This window comes from Bombus terrestris, chromosome 10 (assembly GCF_910591885.1).
Source record: "Bombus terrestris chromosome 10, iyBomTerr1.2, whole genome shotgun sequence".
Classification (NCBI taxonomy): domain Eukaryota; kingdom Metazoa; phylum Arthropoda; class Insecta; order Hymenoptera; family Apidae; genus Bombus; species Bombus terrestris.
This window is the reverse complement of record NC_063278.1, coordinates 7,991,630-8,011,823: the sequence shown is the minus strand read 5'-3', so window position 1 is coordinate 8,011,823 and position 20,194 is coordinate 7,991,630. Positions and strand designations below refer to the sequence as shown.

At 36.9% G+C, this 20,194-nt stretch overlaps 3 protein-coding genes across 5 annotated transcripts in view; 2 read left to right on the top strand and 1 right to left on the bottom strand.

Moving 5' to 3' along the window:
- Positions 1–1,949: 1,949 nt before the first annotated feature.
- On the top strand, positions 1,950–9,369 carry LOC100643051. 2 transcript variants are annotated; one of them, XM_048409531.1, is made up of 3 exons: positions 1,950–2,138; positions 2,412–2,573; positions 6,372–9,369. In XM_048409531.1, the coding sequence occupies exons 1-3, from the start codon at positions 2,072–2,074 to the stop codon at positions 6,566–6,568; spliced, it is 426 nt and encodes a 141-aa protein (XP_048265488.1). In that variant the 5' UTR covers positions 1,950–2,071; the 3' UTR covers positions 6,569–9,369. The 2 variants fall into 2 exon arrangements, with proteins under 2 accessions (XP_048265488.1, XP_003398245.1); XM_003398197.4 differs by lacking the exon at positions 6,372–9,369 and adding an exon at positions 2,657–3,600 and having other exon boundaries at positions 1,963–2,138.
- LOC100642934 lies at positions 3,628–6,879 on the bottom strand. The gene is made up of 4 exons (XM_012312528.3): positions 6,673–6,879; positions 5,525–6,079; positions 4,804–5,140; positions 3,628–4,710 (listed from the first exon to the last, which is right to left on the bottom strand). The coding sequence occupies exons 1-4, from the start codon at positions 6,877–6,879 to the stop codon at positions 4,586–4,588; spliced, it is 1,224 nt and encodes a 407-aa protein (XP_012167918.2). The 3' UTR covers positions 3,628–4,585.
- Positions 9,370–10,210: 841 nt separating the features above from the next.
- LOC100643169 (bifunctional heparan sulfate N-deacetylase/N-sulfotransferase) overlaps positions 10,211–20,194 on the top strand; it is a 368,987-nt gene continuing 359,003 nt past the window's right edge. For both annotated transcript variants that reach the window (XM_048409530.1, XM_048409529.1), the window contains exon 1: positions 10,211–10,445. The gene's annotated coding sequence lies outside the window, so the exon portion shown is untranslated. The remainder of the gene's footprint in view (positions 10,446–20,194) is intronic.

Here is a 20,194-nt window from a genome sequence, read left to right as displayed (position 1 = left end):
AAATGTGGAAGTGTAATGACGTTACGGCTAGAAATATCTAGGATGATTCAGTGATAATCGTAATCTTAACTAAACAATCTAGCAAAGAAATGTATATACCGTTTGATCGATAAAATGACGAGATTTTTTGTCGAATGATGATCGAAGGACATCCATCGATCGATACTTCACGAATATGCGAATGTTTCGTTTTTCACCGCGTTGCGATGAAGAAAGGGGTGTCAGGTTGTTTGGAGACATCAATTTGCAAATGTCGATCGACAAGGTGTCTATTAACGCAACCAGGTAATTCGAAGACCCATTCTTCCGGCAGCAGGATGAGAGAAGACAGGCCAGGGTCGTTTGGAAGATTCGGTTTAATGACACACGCCGTTCCCTAGCGGAGTATGTTTGTGGTTTGACCACGCCCAAATCTCCGTGAAGATTACACGAAATTACCCGATTTTTGGGAAAAAAGCCGACCTCGAGCCGCTCTTGAGACGGTTGATTTTATAGCAAGAATAAGGACCATTTTTCCTCTCGAGAGCGGCCTTGATACCAAACACGAATCATGAGCATCCTTCATGTTCTTCGTTGTTTATTTTCGGAAACATCGACGTTCGTGTTGAAACATCGACTCGTAAGGATTGATGGACTCGAAATTATACCATATATTTTAAGTTTTCAACATTTTACTGGTCGTTGGAATCGTTTAATTGAAACAGCACCATCCATGGTAGAAGAGTCTGTTGCTTTCAGAATTAATTCCCACGCGAACAACCGCGAGACGAGACAGGCTCGCGTCCTGATCGTAGACCCGTGTCCTTTTAAAGTTAAAGAGACGGTGAATGCCGCAGGAACCTAAGGGACATCGGTATATAAATCAACGTCTGTGTCGGTGCGAGCAAAAGAAAGAGAGAAAGAGGTAGACAACGAAGAGACGCGAGCCGCACACAGGAGAGTCGAGGCTCTCTCGGCTACTTATGCTAATGCCAGAAAATCAATTTATTTATATTTATTTATAGCATTCAAATGTTTCCTCGGGACCGAGCTGTGTCTTGTTCCGTTCGCGGACCACCCGCAAAAGAGAATCAATTCTGTTACGGGCCACGGATAACTGTAGGATTCTTCTACAATGAAGACAAGTTAGAAATCGACACCATGTTGTCAAGATTTTGGGTATTTTTCAAGCCCAACTTGACCCGGAATTGTGACAGTATGATTACATATTAAATCGAAATTTTTAAAAATAATGAGACTTCGAAAATTTGAGGGTTCAAATATTTGGAAATTTCAAGAATTCGAATGTTGATATTTGAAAATTCAGAAATTTGAGGATTGAAAAATCCGAAACATTTTAACTTCAGAAAATTAAAAATTGAAAATTGGAATGGACTTTTTATCATGTCTATATATCTGAGATAAGAATGATCCTCAACGTTTGTTAAATATCAGAGGTTCATGTTCGGATAAATTGTGCATTACGAGGCTTTCAATTAACTGGTATGTTAATCGTTGTTTCGTGGTGCATTCTTTCGTGACTAGACTTGTGACTATTAAATTAAGACTGTATTTCTTCGAATGCCTCATGTATCGGGCGCGGTCTCGATTCGGAAGCTGGTCACGTGACCCGAAAGAAAACGAATCTGTTCGAACTGCTCAGGTGCGTACAAACTACTGTAATTCCATTACTAACTTCCTTTATTTTTTGTAAATATGTTAATGAATTACTCATTATACCCATAAAAATTTGTATGTGACTAACATTTTGATATATTCTTCTGTTGTACATAAAATTATACTAGATTCTTCGGTATGTAAGTTTGATTTGAAACAAAACTTATTTAATTGAAAATAAATTTGAGATTTATTTCTTTTCATTTACAATCGAACTATATAACATTTTTGATGATTTATTTGTAACTTGTAACAGTAGAATATTTTCGAGTATCAGCACCAGCCCAGTTACGATATTAGTTCGTTAGTGGCGTTGTCGTTGTCATATGTAGGCGTGTTCAGTTGGAGTAATTAATCGTTACGACTTGACGTGAGTTTCAAAGTTCTTGTAAAGTGATCTTCAATATCTAAAAAAATGGCAAACGAAACAAGTTTTCCTATTTTATTAATAGTATTATTCGTTTTCTGTTGTATTCAGCAAGGTAAATACTGTTCTGTACAATTTGTCGTTTAGTTTTCTTTCTTAACCTCAACATATTTGTAAGAGATAAATTATGAAAAAAGAAGCTTTATTCAACTTTTTTCTATTTTTAAATTAAATTAAAATTATTAAATTACCAGTTGTACAAAATATTCATCACTCTAATATATTACGTTTATGTGTATAAATAAGCAATATTTTATTACATTAAAACAATTTTGACAATTTTACTTTATAAACAGATGATAATAAATGCTACTGTATATTATTACAGGATTATGTATCAAATGCTGGGTTTGCAGATCCGATTCTGATCCAAAATGTGCAGATCCATTTGATAATACCACTGTACCGATAACTGACTGTAAACAAGAACCTGACTTAGAGCATTTGCCAGGTGTAAGGCCTACCATGTGTCGTAAAATTCGTCAAAAAGGTGTGTTAATAACTCCAAAATTTTTAGTAGCCCATAACCTTTTGCAGGAATTGTTATAAGTTAGACTTTATTTTTATTCTTAGTCAATGGTGTATGGAGATATTTTCGTAGTTGTGCGTATATGGGAGAACCAGGAATTGAGGGGGATGAAAGATTTTGCCTTATGAGGACAGGAACGTATAATATATTTATGGAATATTGTACTTGCAATAGCAAAGATGGCTGCAATGCAGCCTCGTACAATCATAGAAGCATATTTGCTTCAATTATAGCTTTAGCAATTTCGTTGAGATATGTACTTGTTTATACTTAATAGTGTTGGCCATGTCAACAGAGTTGACTAGACAATATATATTTGAACATATTTTTTTTACAACATAAAGATTCTCTTGTACTTACTAATGCAACATTCTTTTCAACAATCATATGATCTGAACTTCAGGGAAGTAGAATATTCCAGTTACAAATTATATCATACTCACTCAAAAACCATTTTGTACCATCGAACAATTTTTTATAAGTGTTTTAAAGTGCCTCTCTCTGTGCCTTAGTACCTACCGAGATGATAATGAACAAGGTATTTTTTAAGACAGTTTTTTGGTAATATAGAATATTGCACAGATACATTTTTATCTTTTTTCAGAGTATTGCAATTTTTTAGAGAAATATATTTTTATTATTATAGTATAATTTTTAATCCAAGCACATATATGCTTGTATCATACTTACTGTTTAATTTAGACTTGGTTAGTACAAAAGATTGAACATTATACCAAACAAATGTATTGAATAATGTTAATATTTAGCACAATATAGATAAGACTGTAAATTCTGTCCATTAGAAACTTATAATTTAGTATTAATATGATACGATTGGGCCTTTTTGTATTTTTGTATGCATTTTCTAGAAGTGGTTAACATTGCCACAGAAATAAAGCTATGATTGCTTGCATAATATATCATTCCCTTATATATGTTTTGTACATGTATGATAAAAAAGAGAATGAATAAAGCGATATGGAAAACATTCCGTGTAAAAAAATAAAAATCATCCTTTATGTATAACAACAGGTGTATTACATATAAAATATATCTCTGTCATACAGATGCGTGCGTCAATGATATTGTACATACAAATCTTTTGGTGTGATTGTTTAGATCTTAACGATATTCTTCGAAATACAATTAATTTCCATAATAAAATACAGCGATATAAATAATTCGTTAAACAAAATACAATTATTTAAGATATAATACGTTAATGTCTACCTTCAAACAAAATTACAATAGAAACAATGAGCGAAATATTTATCACTACCATTTCAACTAAATAAATTGAAAATCGTCATAATGTAAAATATCCTACATATGTCAAAAAAAAAAAAAAATACTTTTCCATTGATTTTCTGATTCATCTTAAAAGTACCTCAGAAAAGTGCTAGTACAAAATAAAAAGTGGATCTGCTAGATCTAAATAGAGTAAAAACGCATTGTTATGTCCATATTATACATCTTACTGAGCAGCTGCTAATTATCTGCTTACAATTTCCTCTGGCACAAAATTTAATGTATACTTTCATTTCTTCCTTTTACAATTAGGATTCGATGAATTTCGTATTCGTTTCTATTCAACGATGGTAACCACTTATTTATTGGACGGTTCTATTATTCCGATCCTCGGCAGAAACTTTCACAAATCTGTCTTGGAATCGAGGACGGTTGTATAAAACAATCGATATGTACAATCAAATCGATAAAATACTTTTGTGCAAGTTGTCTTACAAAGAATCAAAAAAATAAAGAAAGCGAAATAAAAGTAAATTTCACGAAAGAAATAATTTACAATATGAATGCCTTTCATATTCACAGATGTTCGTCTAACATAAGTATTCTTTGGAACGACACTATCGACCGTGCGCTTAAATATTCATAACATTGGCGCGAATCGAAAGTAGGTTTATACTCGAAGGAAAACTGAATAGACGTCGAAGTTTATTGATCTATTCATGTTCTCACTCGAATGCCTGCCATTTCGTTATCTGTTGTCCCGATTTCGCTAGAGCCTGTTTCCACTGTTCACCATAGGTTCCACCAACATCTGGTCCTATTACAAAATGACCAACAGTCGTTTTCTTTCCTGAAATAACATCAAATGTTCATAACTAAGAAACGACCAAGCAATTGATAAAACTTTTTCACGATGAATTTTCGCTAGAGTAATGTGGCTTACCTAATTTATTTTTCGAGACGAATTTAACAACGAAGCTAACATCCTTCAATGCTCCCTGATACGGATTATCCGCGATCACTCTTGCCAAGTCTGGCGCGAATTTCATAGACACGCAAGGTGCGAAACGATCGCTTTTCCAGAAATGAGTCACTCTGCCGTTGTCTACAACAGACATCTTGATATACATCTGTCCTTTCAAGGCTTCATGCTCGTGCATTGTCTGTAACGAACATCTCAGACGATGCAGAGACAGTGTCAGTTTTTCGCTACCCTCTTCATTCTTGTCCGTCTTTTCTTGGCACAGTGACAACTCCACTTGGCCTTTCTTATTTTCCTTCTATAACAATGATAATGGAAAACTACTTAGTATAAATATGTCCTTACTCCAAAATTTAAGTACAATATCTATTTAACTCTTTCACGTCCGATATTATGTATATGCAACATTATACTCTTATATGTTATTAATTAACTAAGAGATAAATATCGATAAATGTATGTTTTCAGTAAAACTAGCCTCAAATTTCAATATATTCTGTCTTTTGTATGAAATGATCCAAAGAAAATATAATTTTTTATTAGTGACTGATGAAAAATAATTTTTTTCACAGCAGGAGAATTCAGTCTTGAAAGGATTAATGAAAAAGAAAAAAGAAAACATGGTATAATATACATAGTATAACGTGGTATAGTAATATAATATATGTATTTGAAAATCTACCCTGTCTTCAGCTCCAGAAATGCCACTAGCAATTGGTCGCAATGGCTTCCACATATCTCCAGTCGACACATCACTTGGGTGTTTTGCTTTGTGTGGCTTCGAGGTAAAGTTTTTCGGGTCCAGGGAAATCGTCGTGGCGCCTACAGTTCGTCTCTTATCAAACAGTTTCCTTTCCGTGCTTGTAGTGTCCGCAGATTTATCCGATCCCTTATTAAAGAACTGACTGAGTAATTTATTCTTCGTTGGCTCTTGATTCTCCGAAGAGGCACCCTGACCATCTTTTTTCTTGTTCCCCTTTTTTGGAGATTCTTTAGTGGAAGACGAGGTCTTCTCTTCCTTCTTCTCAGTCGCTATCAATGGTTTGTCCTCGAGAACCGCGTACAAAGTCGCTACGATGAACCTGGATCCACTGATCTCTTCTTCTACCACTTTTGTTTTACCAAATTTCTGTTTCGTCTCTTTGCGTAGAGGAAACGTGAATTCCTCGTTCCATTGCGGCCACGACTCGTTCTTCGACGTTGTCTCGAACTTCTCCTTTCCCGGTATTAGCTTCACCTGGAATAGAAGTGACTTACTTTCCTTCCTGTCTGAGTTTTTGCTTTAGATATAAACAGTTCATAATGGAGCGAATGTTAGCTATAACTGTAGTTATTTCGACCAAGAACATTTCCGTTGAATTTGTGTGAAATATTCGAAACTTATCAGGCTAATGAAGTCACGAATGGGTCACGTGGAATTTTCATTCTACGCCGTTCCCGTAGTTATTACTCACGAATTTTACATAATTATACAGCCTAGCAACATGAAAATTCCTTTCAAGTTACGATCAACATCATTCTCCTTTCAGCATACAAAGGAAACAAGAAAACACATCGCAGAAATAACACGACGGCAAGTGCATCGAGCCAGACTCTCGATTTCAACCCGACCATTATAATTTGTTTTATTTCAAACGTATCGTACGGAGATAAGGGGACGTTGTACGATTCCCACACAACCTTATTGTCTTCTAAGATTCGTGAGTCAATGACGGTTTTGATGTAGGCGCGCAAGTTTCGTGCGATTATTTCATCGAGTTACGTAACTATAGATAATGATGCCAAAGATCACAGTCTGACCATCTAGATATCTAGTCCATCGTTATATACCTTGACTACGTAGCTGTTGACGCGCGTGAAGCCAAAATTCTGTGGTAAGTGACGAGCACCCAGTACCGTCACATGCAGCGCTTTCTCGTTGATCGAATGAACGATCCTAATGCCCACTTCCGGTTCCAGATTCACCGTGCGATCTAACGGCGTGGACACGGTCTTCAGCCCCGTGTCTATAAAACTCTTGATCTTTGCCAAAGCCATTATGGACGTTCACTGCTGGATGTTCTCGATAGATATGTGTCTTCTTATCGATCTCGAGCGATTAATAATAACTCATGGTTGGAGCAATGACAATTCATGAGATCATCAATAATTCAATATCCCTTGACAGGTCGTTACTGTAAAACAGAGAAAGCAAAATCTCGTCAAAATTACAAAAATAATAACATGGAAGGCAATATCTGGATACTCCAAAACCTCTACTAAATTGCTTGCTTTCGTTATCTATCATATGCTTTAATCGATAAACAGTCGTGTTTTTTACGCTTGAAGCCGACTTGCCACGAAAGCCATTGACAATAATCAAGCGCCGGTGTTTACCGCGCTTTGGTGCAACGCTCTTCGCGGTTCTAGACAAGCGATAAGACCCCAACGGAAACAGTTGAGTTGCGATCAACGTCGATGAGTAACGGTAAATTTCAAAGTGACTCGCTGATCGTTCGAACAAGACTACGAAGTTGCTCTGTCTCCTTGACAATCTCTTAAACTTCGAGCAAATTCGATCATAAAAACAGGTGATTATATCTATCAGCTGTTCCATCGAACGTGCTCCATCCTCATAAATATAGAATCTCAAGTTATAATAAGATCACGAAAGGAATTTATTCGAAGAACTGTATCTAACGATCGAACTTTCTCCAACCGAGGAAAATTGTCCCGGTCACCGGGCGTTGTCACCTGTTCTTCGGGAGAAAAGTCCGCTTAGAAACAGCGTACATACCATAGTCACGATGATTTCGTCTGGCTGTGAAGCGTGGCTTGGAACTGGCCGTCGAAACTCGAAGAAACTGGCCGGTTTCTCGATGAAGCACGTTGCCAAGGAACGTTCACTAGGCGCGTTTACGACGATTATCCAGGACGAAGCGTAAGATCACCGTTTCCATGACCACAAAGGCGAATATAAACACGTAGCAGGATAAAGGTTGCGTGTCTTTCACTGGCCATGCACTACATCGCCACACGGCTCGATCTCTTCAGCTCTGTTACGCATCGTGTGGCTGATTTGAGATAAGACCATATACGTCACTGAGAATCACTAGAGTTTTTGTCTAATACGTAGACACACGCGTGTTAGGAATTAAAAGCAATTACACGTTGAATCGTTACCTAGAGCTTCGAACGACGCGCTACCATGGTATGCGACCGGCGCTCTCGCGTGGGTTCCCTTTATAAGGGGGCAAACCGACTGCAAGCCAGGGACGGATTATTTTGAAGGTACTATTTTTCGGGCATCTGTATTACCGTGTAAAATTTTGATTCCTTAGAAAGATTTTAGTAATTTTGAGGAAAATTTTCAAGATATAGAAATTTTTCAAGATATAGATACGAATAACAAGTTATAAATATCATAGATATTATAAATGAAATAGATATTATACATTATAAATATAAGTATGAAACTAAACACGAAGGAACTGCTAGTTGATGAGATTGATACGAAAAGCATATTCTGCCATTTACATTATTATCTATTAATGTGTGTTATTATTTATAATAAGGCACATTAGTGTGATCGACAGGAATGATGTAATCTACATCTTTAATGAATATTATTACGTTCAACGTTTCACGATTTGTAATTCAGCATATGTTTCTATAAATATTCGTATAATATTTATTACATGTGATATGTAACGTGTAATACAAGTTGAGATGGCAGATAAAGAATAGATTTGTTAATTGGCTGCAAATATTCGCCATAAGTGTTTAATTTTCGAGCAGAAATGTATTTCATTCATTAGGATAGGGCATGTGGAGTTATTTTCACGCTCCTGTTGCAAAAACTGGCCAGTCGTACTAAAGTAGAGTCACTACTCGTACACTTCATCGTATAATCTTTATAGACTTTACTGGGTTCCTGACGCCTGTTGCGCACACAAGGTCGCGCATTGATGTGCGTGTGAATGTTTGTAACAGTATGGTTACACGTACATGAGGTGTATGCGTGAGTAAATACAACGTAGTGAATGAGAGTGTATAAATACAGTGCCGTAGAAACGACAAACGTAGCCCTTCGTCCCGTAGTATACAGGACAATTTCAAGTGTATTATGATAATAAATTACATAATCAAATTAGATTAGGAAAATCCATGAGAAATGTAGATATGTATTAAAAATACTTATATTATGACTTTTTATTTATGTCACTGTTTAATCAGTTTTTGTATCTTTTAATTAATGATTAACCGGTAGATTTCGAATAATTAATAATTAGACAGATTCATTATTACTTTTATTATTAAAGGAAGTAACGAGAAAGATTGCAAGTAATAAAAGAAAGGGATATCAAATTGATGCGTAGTAGATCTAATTGTAATGTGTAACAATATCAGAGACAAACAACAGAATTCCATATGCATTCCATAATGTAGCACAGTGTATTGTGTCGCATAAAAAACTAATCGCGAAGATGATCGCGGCATCATGAATAGATGTATAAAATGCAATATATATGTATATTTATTTATTTATTTGTTTATCTTTTTTCATTTAATTTACTTAGTTATTATTGAATTTTTGAAACAGTATATTTCTTTCAGTTTCATACCTTGTGACGGCATTGTGAATTTAGATAACTATTTATCTATATTTTCTAAACTTTTTATTTCAACTACATGAGATTTGTTTTTCATTAAAATTGTGACATTATTCGTTTGTATTCCATTGACAACTTGTTTGTAACTATTTAAATTATTACTTGTTAAATATAATCGTCTGTAAAAAAAATGATTTACATCTTTAGAGATTTTAATACGTGTCAGTGTGTCTATCAGCATGCACTTAGAATGTTACTCTACGAATAATAAACTACATTGATCACACGTGATGACATGCAAGGATACGTTTAATAGACATATTGACCTTCGTTGCTCAGCATCTTTTGCTGTCATGCTTAGAATTATTGGGGAAGAGTATTTGTTCTTAAAACGAAACGATACTGCTTCAAAAATTACAACAAAGTAACCAGTGAATTATTAAAGAATCATATCCTACAATCTAAACATTTTAATTTCATTTTTCCAATCGTGTTAAATTAATCTTAAAGTAATTATTAGTTTAATCCTTTGAATAAAATAAATTTCCTGCGTATCTATTTGAAATTTAAAACCAATGTTGAAATATATAATTTTAGAGATCAGTGAAATATATATAACATTCTAGGTTTCAACATTGTCTTCAAAGGATTTCCGGTTCGACTTTAAATCAAACGCTTCCTACGTCCGTCGCTAGATGGCTCAACTTATCCTCCAAACCCCTACTTGCCCCTACCAACCCCAATAACGACCCTCCCTCCTGTGAACAGCTGTTCTTCACCGCCATGGCGCACGCGACTTCGTGGCATCAAAAACGCTCTCAACGTTTTCGACTTTACCGGTTCGAAACGGTGTTTACGTGTCCCGCGTTATTGCATTTCGCGTCACATTTTCGGTCATAGAACAATTTTCGTGTAGAATGAGTGCGGGAAAAAAGTGTTCGTGTGTTGTGTCAAAGTGAGAACTTTAGGTTTTTCCATTCGCGAAGTCCACCGGTTCGTCACATCTGAGAGGTAAGTGACGCATTACCATTTGATATTGTTTTTATTTATATATAAATATAAATGTTATACTCATAAGACGAATATTTCACATAATATGATACATATGATATGTGAATATGAAACATAATATGTATGTATGGCGCCCATAAACATATCTTTTGATGAGAGTGGCGCAATTAGTGTTCAAATATAGAGACTATTTGCGACAAATTCGATAAAACAATCGAATGATTTTTGGCTTTGAAGCATTGGCAATATAGTTTGATATATAATACTATCGTGGCAACGAGTGTCACTTTGTAATTCCAAACTTGGTTGTTGATTTTGACATATGTCTACTGATATTGTCGGAGAATATATCTTTCCAAGGACATTCATTGCGACGTGACAGTAACAAAGATAGATCGATTTATGTAGTATGAAATAATCAGAATTCTTTTGGGGTTTTCTTATATCTGTACAATAATTTTATTAGAGTAATTATTCTGTAAGAAGACTAATCCTAACCAAAGCGTCTTGTAGGAACCATTATATTAGTAGGAATTGCTCATCCTGTCGTCAGGTGGCAGCACATGACCATATATTTGAATTGAAACGCGGTTCTTAGAAGTTGTCATGCTAGTACATAATTAATAATTCAAATCTATCTTGTCTGAAGTTAATGTGTATTTTTTTATTTTCATATCGAATCTTCAACTATCATTGTTTGCCTCCTATATAAATATAACAATTCAATTCCAATTATTATAAATAATTTAATATAACGAATCAGATATATCTGTCAAACATATCAATTTATCAGTATATTAATATTATTTACATAAGAACAAAATATATCAGGAATTATTCAACAATAGGAAGAAGAAACGAAGACCGGGACAAGACGTGGCGCATAATAATAATTTAAAACTGCGTTACAACGTCTATCCGTTTTTCTTTCATTTTATCTGCAGGATGAAAGAGAGGACGTTGAAGGAGAAAAACTTTTCATTCCTTTATATAATTCACGTTTCTCGTTTCCGCGTGCATGCACCTTCATCTTCTTCCATCATTTCGTTTCTCACTCTTCAAGCCAACCTCGGCTTATTTATTCGTTCGTCTATTTATTTCTTCTTCTAATAGCCTGAAGAACTTTAATCACAACCACATTGCTCTAGTTGTTCGCGCGTTCTCTCCGTTTCACCCTTTGTAATTTAATGAACTTAACGCCCCATTTTCCAGCTTCGCGAACCACCGTTTGTCTCGACGATGAATTTCATCCCCTCGTCTTACCTTTTCTCTCTTCGCGTCCCCGTTATAACGGACTCTTTTGTGTCGCGCAATTTAAAAGTTTTAGCTTCGGTGGTGGAAGATGTGCGAATCGAACCTGAAGCAGAGATCCGCAACTACCAGGCAATTTTATGCAACCGTTCTTTTCATTCCACGATGGATATAATTTCTTTATCTGGGTGTAGTAAATACACGGTGATATGATCGACAAGATGCCATTGATCGTTATTTATGGAGCTGTTACTTAAGCTTTGGCTAGTTAGGTTAACCAAATTACGTATTTTCAATTTTATTAATTTGAAATTACTTTATTAATATACTTAAAATGAAATATTCTTTTAATTTTCAATCGAAGTTGAGAAGTTTCCAATTATTTCTTAATATGAAAGGAGCAGTTGCTGAACAATGTTGTTTCTAATTACATGTGTTAACATTGATTTCTTAAAGTAAATTATTCTTTCTCAACGTTATTTAAATTAGTATAGCGATCTCTTTCTAGAGATAACATAATCTCTCTTTAGAGACTCCATCTGTTTCTAAAAATTATGTACGCTGGTAGAGTGTCGTTTAATTTTCATCGTAGCTTACTCTAACAAACTGGTTCGGCTGAAATCTCGACGAACAATAATCGTAACTCGCAATATTTGCATCGGCAATTGAATATTCCGTGGAACGAATTTCATTCGCTGGAAACCACTGCTACATTACTGCTGTTAGTAGTAACTAACTCGTTCGAAATATTCTAGGATACTTGACCAAAATTATACGAAAATATATGCGGCCGCCGAAACTAGCAGCGCGTCATTACCTGCATTTATCGCGCGTCGTTATATCACGTATCGTGAAACCTTGTTCAACCACTCCTTTGAGCCATGGTTCGGCCCTTCAAGTACATTAACCGCCCGGTGAAAAATGATTTCGTTACACGAGACGTATTATTCAGCTATGCGGGCGTAACGTTATTAGCACTCCGTCGGTTGCCAGCTCTCCCGGCAAGTTAACGAATTTCGACGGGGAACTTGCGCGGCCGGAACTTCGAAACGCGTTCGTAAATGTAATTCGCGGCTGGAAATTAAAAAACGCCCTGGTTATTCCGATTCACTGGTCCGTGAAATGCCTATTCGCTTTAATTAAGCCAGAGATTGGTTGATATTCCCATGAAACATTCTACAAATTTTGCCATTCACCAAGACGGATACACGACGATCCTTCCAGTTTTACAAGCGTATGACGATGACTATTTTCACGATGGACATTGTTCATTTTTCTACATACTGTTCGTTTACCTAGAAGAGTGTGTTAGATTACTCGGGATAATTTTGTGTCATCAAATATTTCTATATAAGCAATATTGGCTTGAACTTTATCGATGTAAGCTTGACTGAATAAAACAGCCGTGAGTTGGTGACCTGTATCAGGAGTAAGATTATGAGAAGAAGCTGACCAGCAGCAAAAGTAAGATTATGGATTAGCGAATGACATGGACAATAAACACATGAAACCAACAGATTTATTTGTAATACTATTTTTGAGAATCAGGAAGTTTGTGAACGTGAATAAAATATCAATTGGGATACTATTACATCTTTTGATATTCCGTGTTTTTTTATAAAGATTTAGAAATTTTTCTGTCTAGCAACTGGCAATTATATTATTATATATTTTGGTGTTGGCATAGGTATAATACAAGCTTCATTAAAACCACCGATCCTTCTACTAGTTTGTCATTCTCTGTATTTATTACCAGCGTGTCCCAGCATATTTAGTTTCTCTTTGAATAGCTCGTACATCCCTTTAAGTGCATCATTACCTATTCCCTTTTGTGTCGACCGACTTTCCGTTCACCGATGCATCTCTTCTTCCCCAGTTTTCAACCGTCTCGTGCATAGTTCAGACAAAATGAATTGCAAACTGTCTGCTATTCTGACTGCAGCTTCTTTCAATTGTTTTTCTACGCCTCTTCGTTCTTCTAGTTTAACCTTTGCAGGTGGCTGAAATTCGAGGCTGATTTGGTATAAGTAATTAATAAAACAATTTTCATATTCTTCTCAAAGATTTTCTCTGAGGACTTTTAGGGGTAGTTTTGATTAGAACTTGTATTTTTATCGGCGTCTAAGTTTCCTTGGTTTTGCGACGTTCTGTCGTAGTTCTCGATTGAAATAGAAAGAACAAACTGAATATCACTAATGAATATATGAATGAATAAATACGTCGCTCGGGATCTAGCAGGTTTGTGTACTTTGCCAGCATGGAAGTTGAAACAGGGGCGTACGGTGATTCAGACGTAAGTAGAATGCCGAGTAACTTCTAGTCTGGTGTTTTTAGAAAAAACATCTTTCCTGAAGCGTATATACATTGGGTCACGAAAGTGTTCGGTTACTTGGCATAAAAATCTTTTATGTATATATTGTACGTGTTGCATAAAACATTTTGAAATTTCATTATTACTGCAATTAGATCATTATCATAATTATATGGGTAAAATTTCTACATATTTTCTCAAATGTATTTCAATCTATAATGATATAATCACGATAATCGTGTCTCATTATAGCGCTAATGAAATTTAAAAATGTTTCGTATAACACACATAGTATATTCATAAGAAATATCTACAAGCGTTTGAATACTTTATATTTTTTAATTAAATCAATGCAGAAAGAAGAAACTAAAAGATGATGGAGTTTCGAACGAAAACTTTTCCATTTAATTGCAAAAGTCCAACAAAGTTACACAAACAGAACAGTTCCGGGACAAATCGCTTTTTCTCAATAGTTTCGAATTTTTATTGGATTTTTAGAGTTGGCTGCCAGATACGATTGGCGTTCGGTAACGTTGATAGATGACAATTATCGCAAATAAACAATCGGCAGTAATGAAGGCGGGCCGATGAAACGCGCGGCAGCGGCTCATCAATCGTCGCCGCGAGTGCGCAGACAGAAATTTCATTTATCGAGAAAGTTTAAATCAAACCGCCATTACTCACGGTGCCGCAACTGTGACCGGCCGTTTCGATTCCACCAAAAGCCAATTGAAATTCGTTTCGTCACCAGGACCGTTGTATCGCTTCACCCTCTTCACCCCTTTGCCTTTTTAGCGTCTGGCTAACTGTTATTTGGAAATTTCTGAACGGACGAATTTTCGTTTCGTATTTTTTCGTTTCGTGTTCTTTTTGTTCGTACCAGCGGTAGCTGCAGGAATTTTTATTGTAATGTCTCTGTGAGCGTGGAAAAATAGGGACATGAAACAGTCTGAATATTAAAGCAAAAATATAATTCACGAACGGCTAAAATTCAGAAATTTAGGTATCTTCTTTTTATAATTCTTATTTTGGGAAGAAGAGCGGGTATTTGTTATAGTTTGTATGTAATCGCCAAAAATTGCTATCTTTCTTCTTCTATTTCTCTATTTTTATCTTTCTTCTATGTTTTATATGGAAAAATTGTTTGACGTTGTTTAAGGTAGTTTAGACGATTATAAAATAGAATACAAAAGTACGTGGACTAATTGGTTTCGATCTGCAGAGGACACGGGTCACTTTGAAATTTGGGGTCGTCGAAAGTCCGAAACAAAATTGATTAGCAAGGATTATTCTTTTCAAAGAGAACGTTGATTGAATCGACGGTATCCTCTGGTTCTGCCGACCGGTCTGATTAAATTTCTCAGTTGGAAATGGGTAACGAGATTTCGGCGGAAGTGACCTGGATTGCCTGAAGGCAGCATAATACGCTTCTAAGTACGTCGTATTTCCTGCTGATTTCGGTCCCACGCGATTGCTATCTTCAAACGAGTCGTCGTTATTGTCTTGACCATTATCAATTGTCATTCAAATTACTCATAAGGGGTGCTTAGCAATCTTCTGAATAATGCTTAATGTAAATTACTTAGATCCTCGAAAGATTCTAATTTCTTAACATTTTTTCGTAGTCGATCGATGATTAAGAAACTAATGAGAACGAAATTCACTAAAATTATGAAAACGAGGATATTCTAATTAATGTGTGTGGTTCATGCAAAAATACTTGAATTCTGCGATTCTATTTTCAAATACAGGACTAATTCTCCTTGACGCCAACCATATTCTACACATCTAAATTTCCAAATTTCGCGTCAGAAATTTTCACGATTAGCGGAACAGCGATAAACTTTTCATTTCTTACTGTAAACAAAGCAACACCTAAAACGCTTTCAATATCTCAGTCTTAGATTAATATGTCAAAGGACAAATTAGATAAATATCTAAATCACGTTAGTATACATAAAGGCACGATTCGCACAGGATACTCGCAATTAAGGGACAATCAACTGCATACGAAATCTTTCAATACTTTTGAATCTTTTCACAGTGAGATATCCTGTAAATACAAAAAGACACGGTTTTACATTGGCGATCATGACTTTATTAGGTCCCCTTGTCCAAAATGTTCAACCGATGAATACAGTTCCTAACGTTCGGAGAAACGAATTCGTGGCTAAACTATGACGCTATTGCTCTTTCTGTTTCAAAAGTTCCATTTAAAAAAGCCCGTGCAGTGGCCACGAGTATCCCGTTTTCTGCTCCATTGTCGATGATTTATTCAATCGAGAGGTTGTCGATATTTATCGTTCGGGCCCGGGTCTCTCCCTGGGCACGAGACACTCGATGAGATAAATCATATTATCGTGGACAAGTAGCGGCCAGTACGTGGCAATCTGTGCCGATGCCAAAACGGTCGGCCGCGTATGAACATGGAAATCATATTAGACTAAAACCACATTGCTTAATGGACGCCATCTGCCTTAATCCCATTATCCCCCGCAATTCATCACGGTTGCCCTTTTCCCTTGCCGATGCGATACTGTTTGCTGTAACAACGAAGACCTGCTACCTATTGTTCTATCTTGTGCACCTAGCTCGCGTCCTGTTTTCCTTTGCCGGAAATGTTTGACGAGATGATCTTCCGTTGTATTCAGACGTCGAATTCTGACGACTTTTGATGGCCATTTCGATGCAAGAAACGAGATAAGATTTTAACATTCAATAGTCTTTCGAATTTCAATACTCTTTGGTTAGGGATAGTTGAATGAGAATATTTAACAATAGCGTTTGAACTTTCCTTGCACAAAATTCTTGATAAAAATTGGGAAAGAATATCGGAAGATAATGATTTTCATTAAATAGATGTACCACTGATGCTAGCTTTCGATCTTTTAATTACTGGGAATAATTAAACGAGAAAACTCGAAGATGTTGGAAAATTTTTCTTGATTAGAATTCTGAGTGAAAGTGGGAGAAAGTTATGCAAGGCGAGATGGCTGAAGGAAAATAATTTGGGTCATATATCACGTCCAGTTCCTTCGATCTCGAATCGCATTGTCATTGTATAATATCATTACCGGCCGCGTTTTCTCTATTTTAATTTGGCTAATACATATTTATGAGAAGATATTTATGAGATTCGTTTTTATAGAATATTTCGCAGAGATTCGTGTCATTTACAAACGTTATCAGGGCATATTGCATCGGACCAGAACAGCGTCTCTTCTCCTTTTTTGCACGACACACTGTACTGAACGTTGTCGAAACGCAAAACAGCGTTCTCCATTCCGAGCCGGACAGATCGATCGATTAAAATGGCCGATAGACCGGCTGAAAGATTCGGATTCGGGTTTCAATCCAGAGATTCGATCGGATTGCGATTCTTTTTCGGCCAGTAGCAATAAAGGGAAAAAACACGATGAAACTGGTCGCTTGCGCGCATTCTCATCGCCAGAGCGACGCGCGGAGTTCGCAAAGGTTTCGTTCTGAACGCGAAATGGTTTTTAATATTCCCCAGCGACATGTGAACGTATAAAGGAGTTCACAGCTACCCTGGCTGTGTTCTCGATGTTCGTGCTTAACAGAGTGGAATCGATATTATTCGCTGCGAGAGGCGGCACGTTGACTGGCCTGGCCCCGGTGCTTGCAAGTTTTTGAATTTTCCTCGAGAAATATATTCGATGGATGTTGGTTTATAGAAAGCGTCGGCGGCGGTAGAACGTGGGGGTGGTCTTTGTTTGCGTGAAATCTTAAATCGAAGGGATTTCTTGTGTACATACGGGGGACGGTATTTTCTAAAGTCTCGAAGTTCGAGCCGCGATAGGAAATCGATATTCCGTCCGGGCGAATTGAATCGAAAGTTTCGCGCGGCTGCGAGACAAGAAACGCGGAAACTCGATAAACGACAAATCCGCTACGGGGCGGGCCGCTTCCTATCTCGAACTTCGACTCCTTCTTCTTTCGGTGACGCATGGAAATAGGAAAGGGAACGCTTTCGAACATCGTAACGGCGATCTATTAGCGTGGAATTTCTCGCGGAGGTACAGACAATGTTGTACGAGCTATGTCTCGAAAGTATTCAGGTATTCTCGACATCTGGAGAATGACTGGTGTGATGTTGATGTAACTTAGCGATCACGTTGATCATGAAAATTCTCTGTATATCCGTGAAAAATGGTTTCCCCGTTGGGATAGCAAAATTTTAATTAATGTCCGGTTAAATGAACTGAATGCGTCGTTACGTTTCTGTTATACAATATACGTTACATTCGAGTTTTATTTATTCGAGCTTCAGTTATTGGAACGTAGGTTTAATCAGTGTCTGATTAAATGAACTCTTGTCGATTGAACGAAAAATCACGAAGAAAATTAATGGATTTCTATTATGCGAATTCCAATTATAAACTGAGTTCTACTGTAATCTAATTTGTAGCGGCACTCCACGGTAAAATTCATAACGGTTTCCGTTCAGTGAACCCGCTACACAAAAACCGTGTTTACCGATAGATTAGTTTATCATAGATTCGACAACCTTAGGCGGTTATCGAAGGTTAATCAAAATCCGTCGTTTTTGTCGTGATCATATGCCTTCGAGTCGACTACCCGAAAAGTCAAAATTCGTAAACAAGGTCGAGAGTTCAGCGTCCGTTGGGATCTTTCGAAATTTATTCTTTTTAATTTTTAAATTTTTACGGTTATAAATATAGCGAATAGGGAAGCGAGGCAACCTTTGTTATCGAGTGACACGAGCAGTAACAGCAAAGTTGATACTTCCCCTGCGTCGATATATTCGTAATCACGAATCAAGCCAGCAGTTGTGTTATACGACTAGTGTACACGTATACTTTAATAAATTATATTGTTAAACATACTCTAGAGTTTTTAAACCTTCTATCGCCTACATACACTTCAAATTAAATCTAAACGAATCTTAACTACGGAATATTCCTATCATAAAATCACCAGAATTTTTCACTCACCCTAATGCAAACACCGATACCTTCGTTTCCAAGTGCAAGTAGCAACGAAGTACGATTTAAATATGCACGGTTGGTCACGAGCGCGTGCATACATCATCTTTATAGCGTTGAGGTAGCCGGCTGAAAAGAGGCCGACTTGCCTGGCTGATGGTACGCATGCATTAATGCACACAGTGTCGACTGATAACGACTTCCTGGTAAGGGCATCCTCGCGAACGGAAGTGCCTCCACGGCCGATGCTTCCCGACATCCATCGAGATTCCTCTCCGACAACGTCGCCTTTAAAACAGTATATTAGGGCGATGGTTATAAATCAGGCAGGCAGGGGTGTCGGTTGGTGGTCGCCGTGCCAGTGCTTAGTAAGTAAGACACCATGGATACGTGCAACGTGTTCTACGTGTTACCGTTACGCGACGGTGTGCATGCGCGCATGGGAGCTTCACGTAGGTAGAATGCCAGCAGGCCAGAGTCACGAGATTCTCCGGGTTGCCTGCTGCTACAATATTGCCGTACCCTGGCACCAGGCCAACCTCCGGGAGGAGGATCAACGGGCAGGAAGAATCAGCCACCGGGCGCAATTCTGAAACGAGAGAGAGAAAAAGAGGCGCGGAGGAGGAAGCGAGAAAACGAAATGGGTGGATGCGAAAACGAGAACCGGTTAAAGATCTGACGAGGTTTTTGAATGAAACAGCCGTCGAGGTGTGCAAATGATGGGTCTAAATAAATTTTAGATTTCGACGATGGTATTCGTTTAATGGTGGTGTGATGGAACTGATTGCGAAATGAAGAGAATTTAAGTCAAAGATTGTTGCTGGTGATATGAAATTACAATTTAGCAATTCATAAAATTGACTGTAACATCGCGAATTTTTATATGGGCTTAGAGTTACCTTTTGATGGCCTGAAGTCAGAGTCGATCAACACTTTCGTGTACTTCAGTCTTATATTTAAGGTAGTCGACTCAGTGACACGAGTCAACGTTTAGAATAAATGAATCACTAATGAAAGAAAGACGAAGGATACTTAACTTGGATACTTAACTATATTTGTATTGAACGCTAGGGTTTCCTTCAAAATTCATACGGAATTCTTTATATCGTCGCAATGTTTTCGAAAAAGAGTCTTCGAAAGTGGAAAATTGTTATTGCTTACATACACTTGGTGTTCAGGTTCGAATCAGTTCCACGTAGCTTTATGTCAAGACGTTTCCC

Bases quoted from the DNA above. Each gene is read 5' to 3' on its own strand.
- LOC100642934 (XM_012312528.3), bottom strand. From the start codon at position 6,879: ATGGCTTTGGCAAAGATCAAGAGTTTTATAGACACGGGGCTGAAGACC. The intron at 5,141-5,524 runs GTAGATTTTCAA...TCATTGTTATAG, and splicing joins TTTCTGGAGCTGAAGACAGG to AAGGAAAATAAGAAAGGCCA. The intron at 4,711-4,803 runs GTAAGCCACATT...ATGTTATTTCAG, and splicing joins CGTCTCGAAAAATAAATTAG to GAAAGAAAACGACTGTTGGT.
- LOC100643051 (XM_003398197.4), top strand. From the start codon at position 2,072: ATGGCAAACGAAACAAGTTTTCCTATTTTATTAATAGTATTATTCGTT. The intron at 2,139-2,411 runs GTAAATACTGTT...ATATTATTACAG, and splicing joins TTTCTGTTGTATTCAGCAAG to GATTATGTATCAAATGCTGG. The intron at 2,574-2,656 runs GTGTGTTAATAA...TTTTATTCTTAG, and splicing joins TCGTAAAATTCGTCAAAAAG to TCAATGGTGTATGGAGATAT.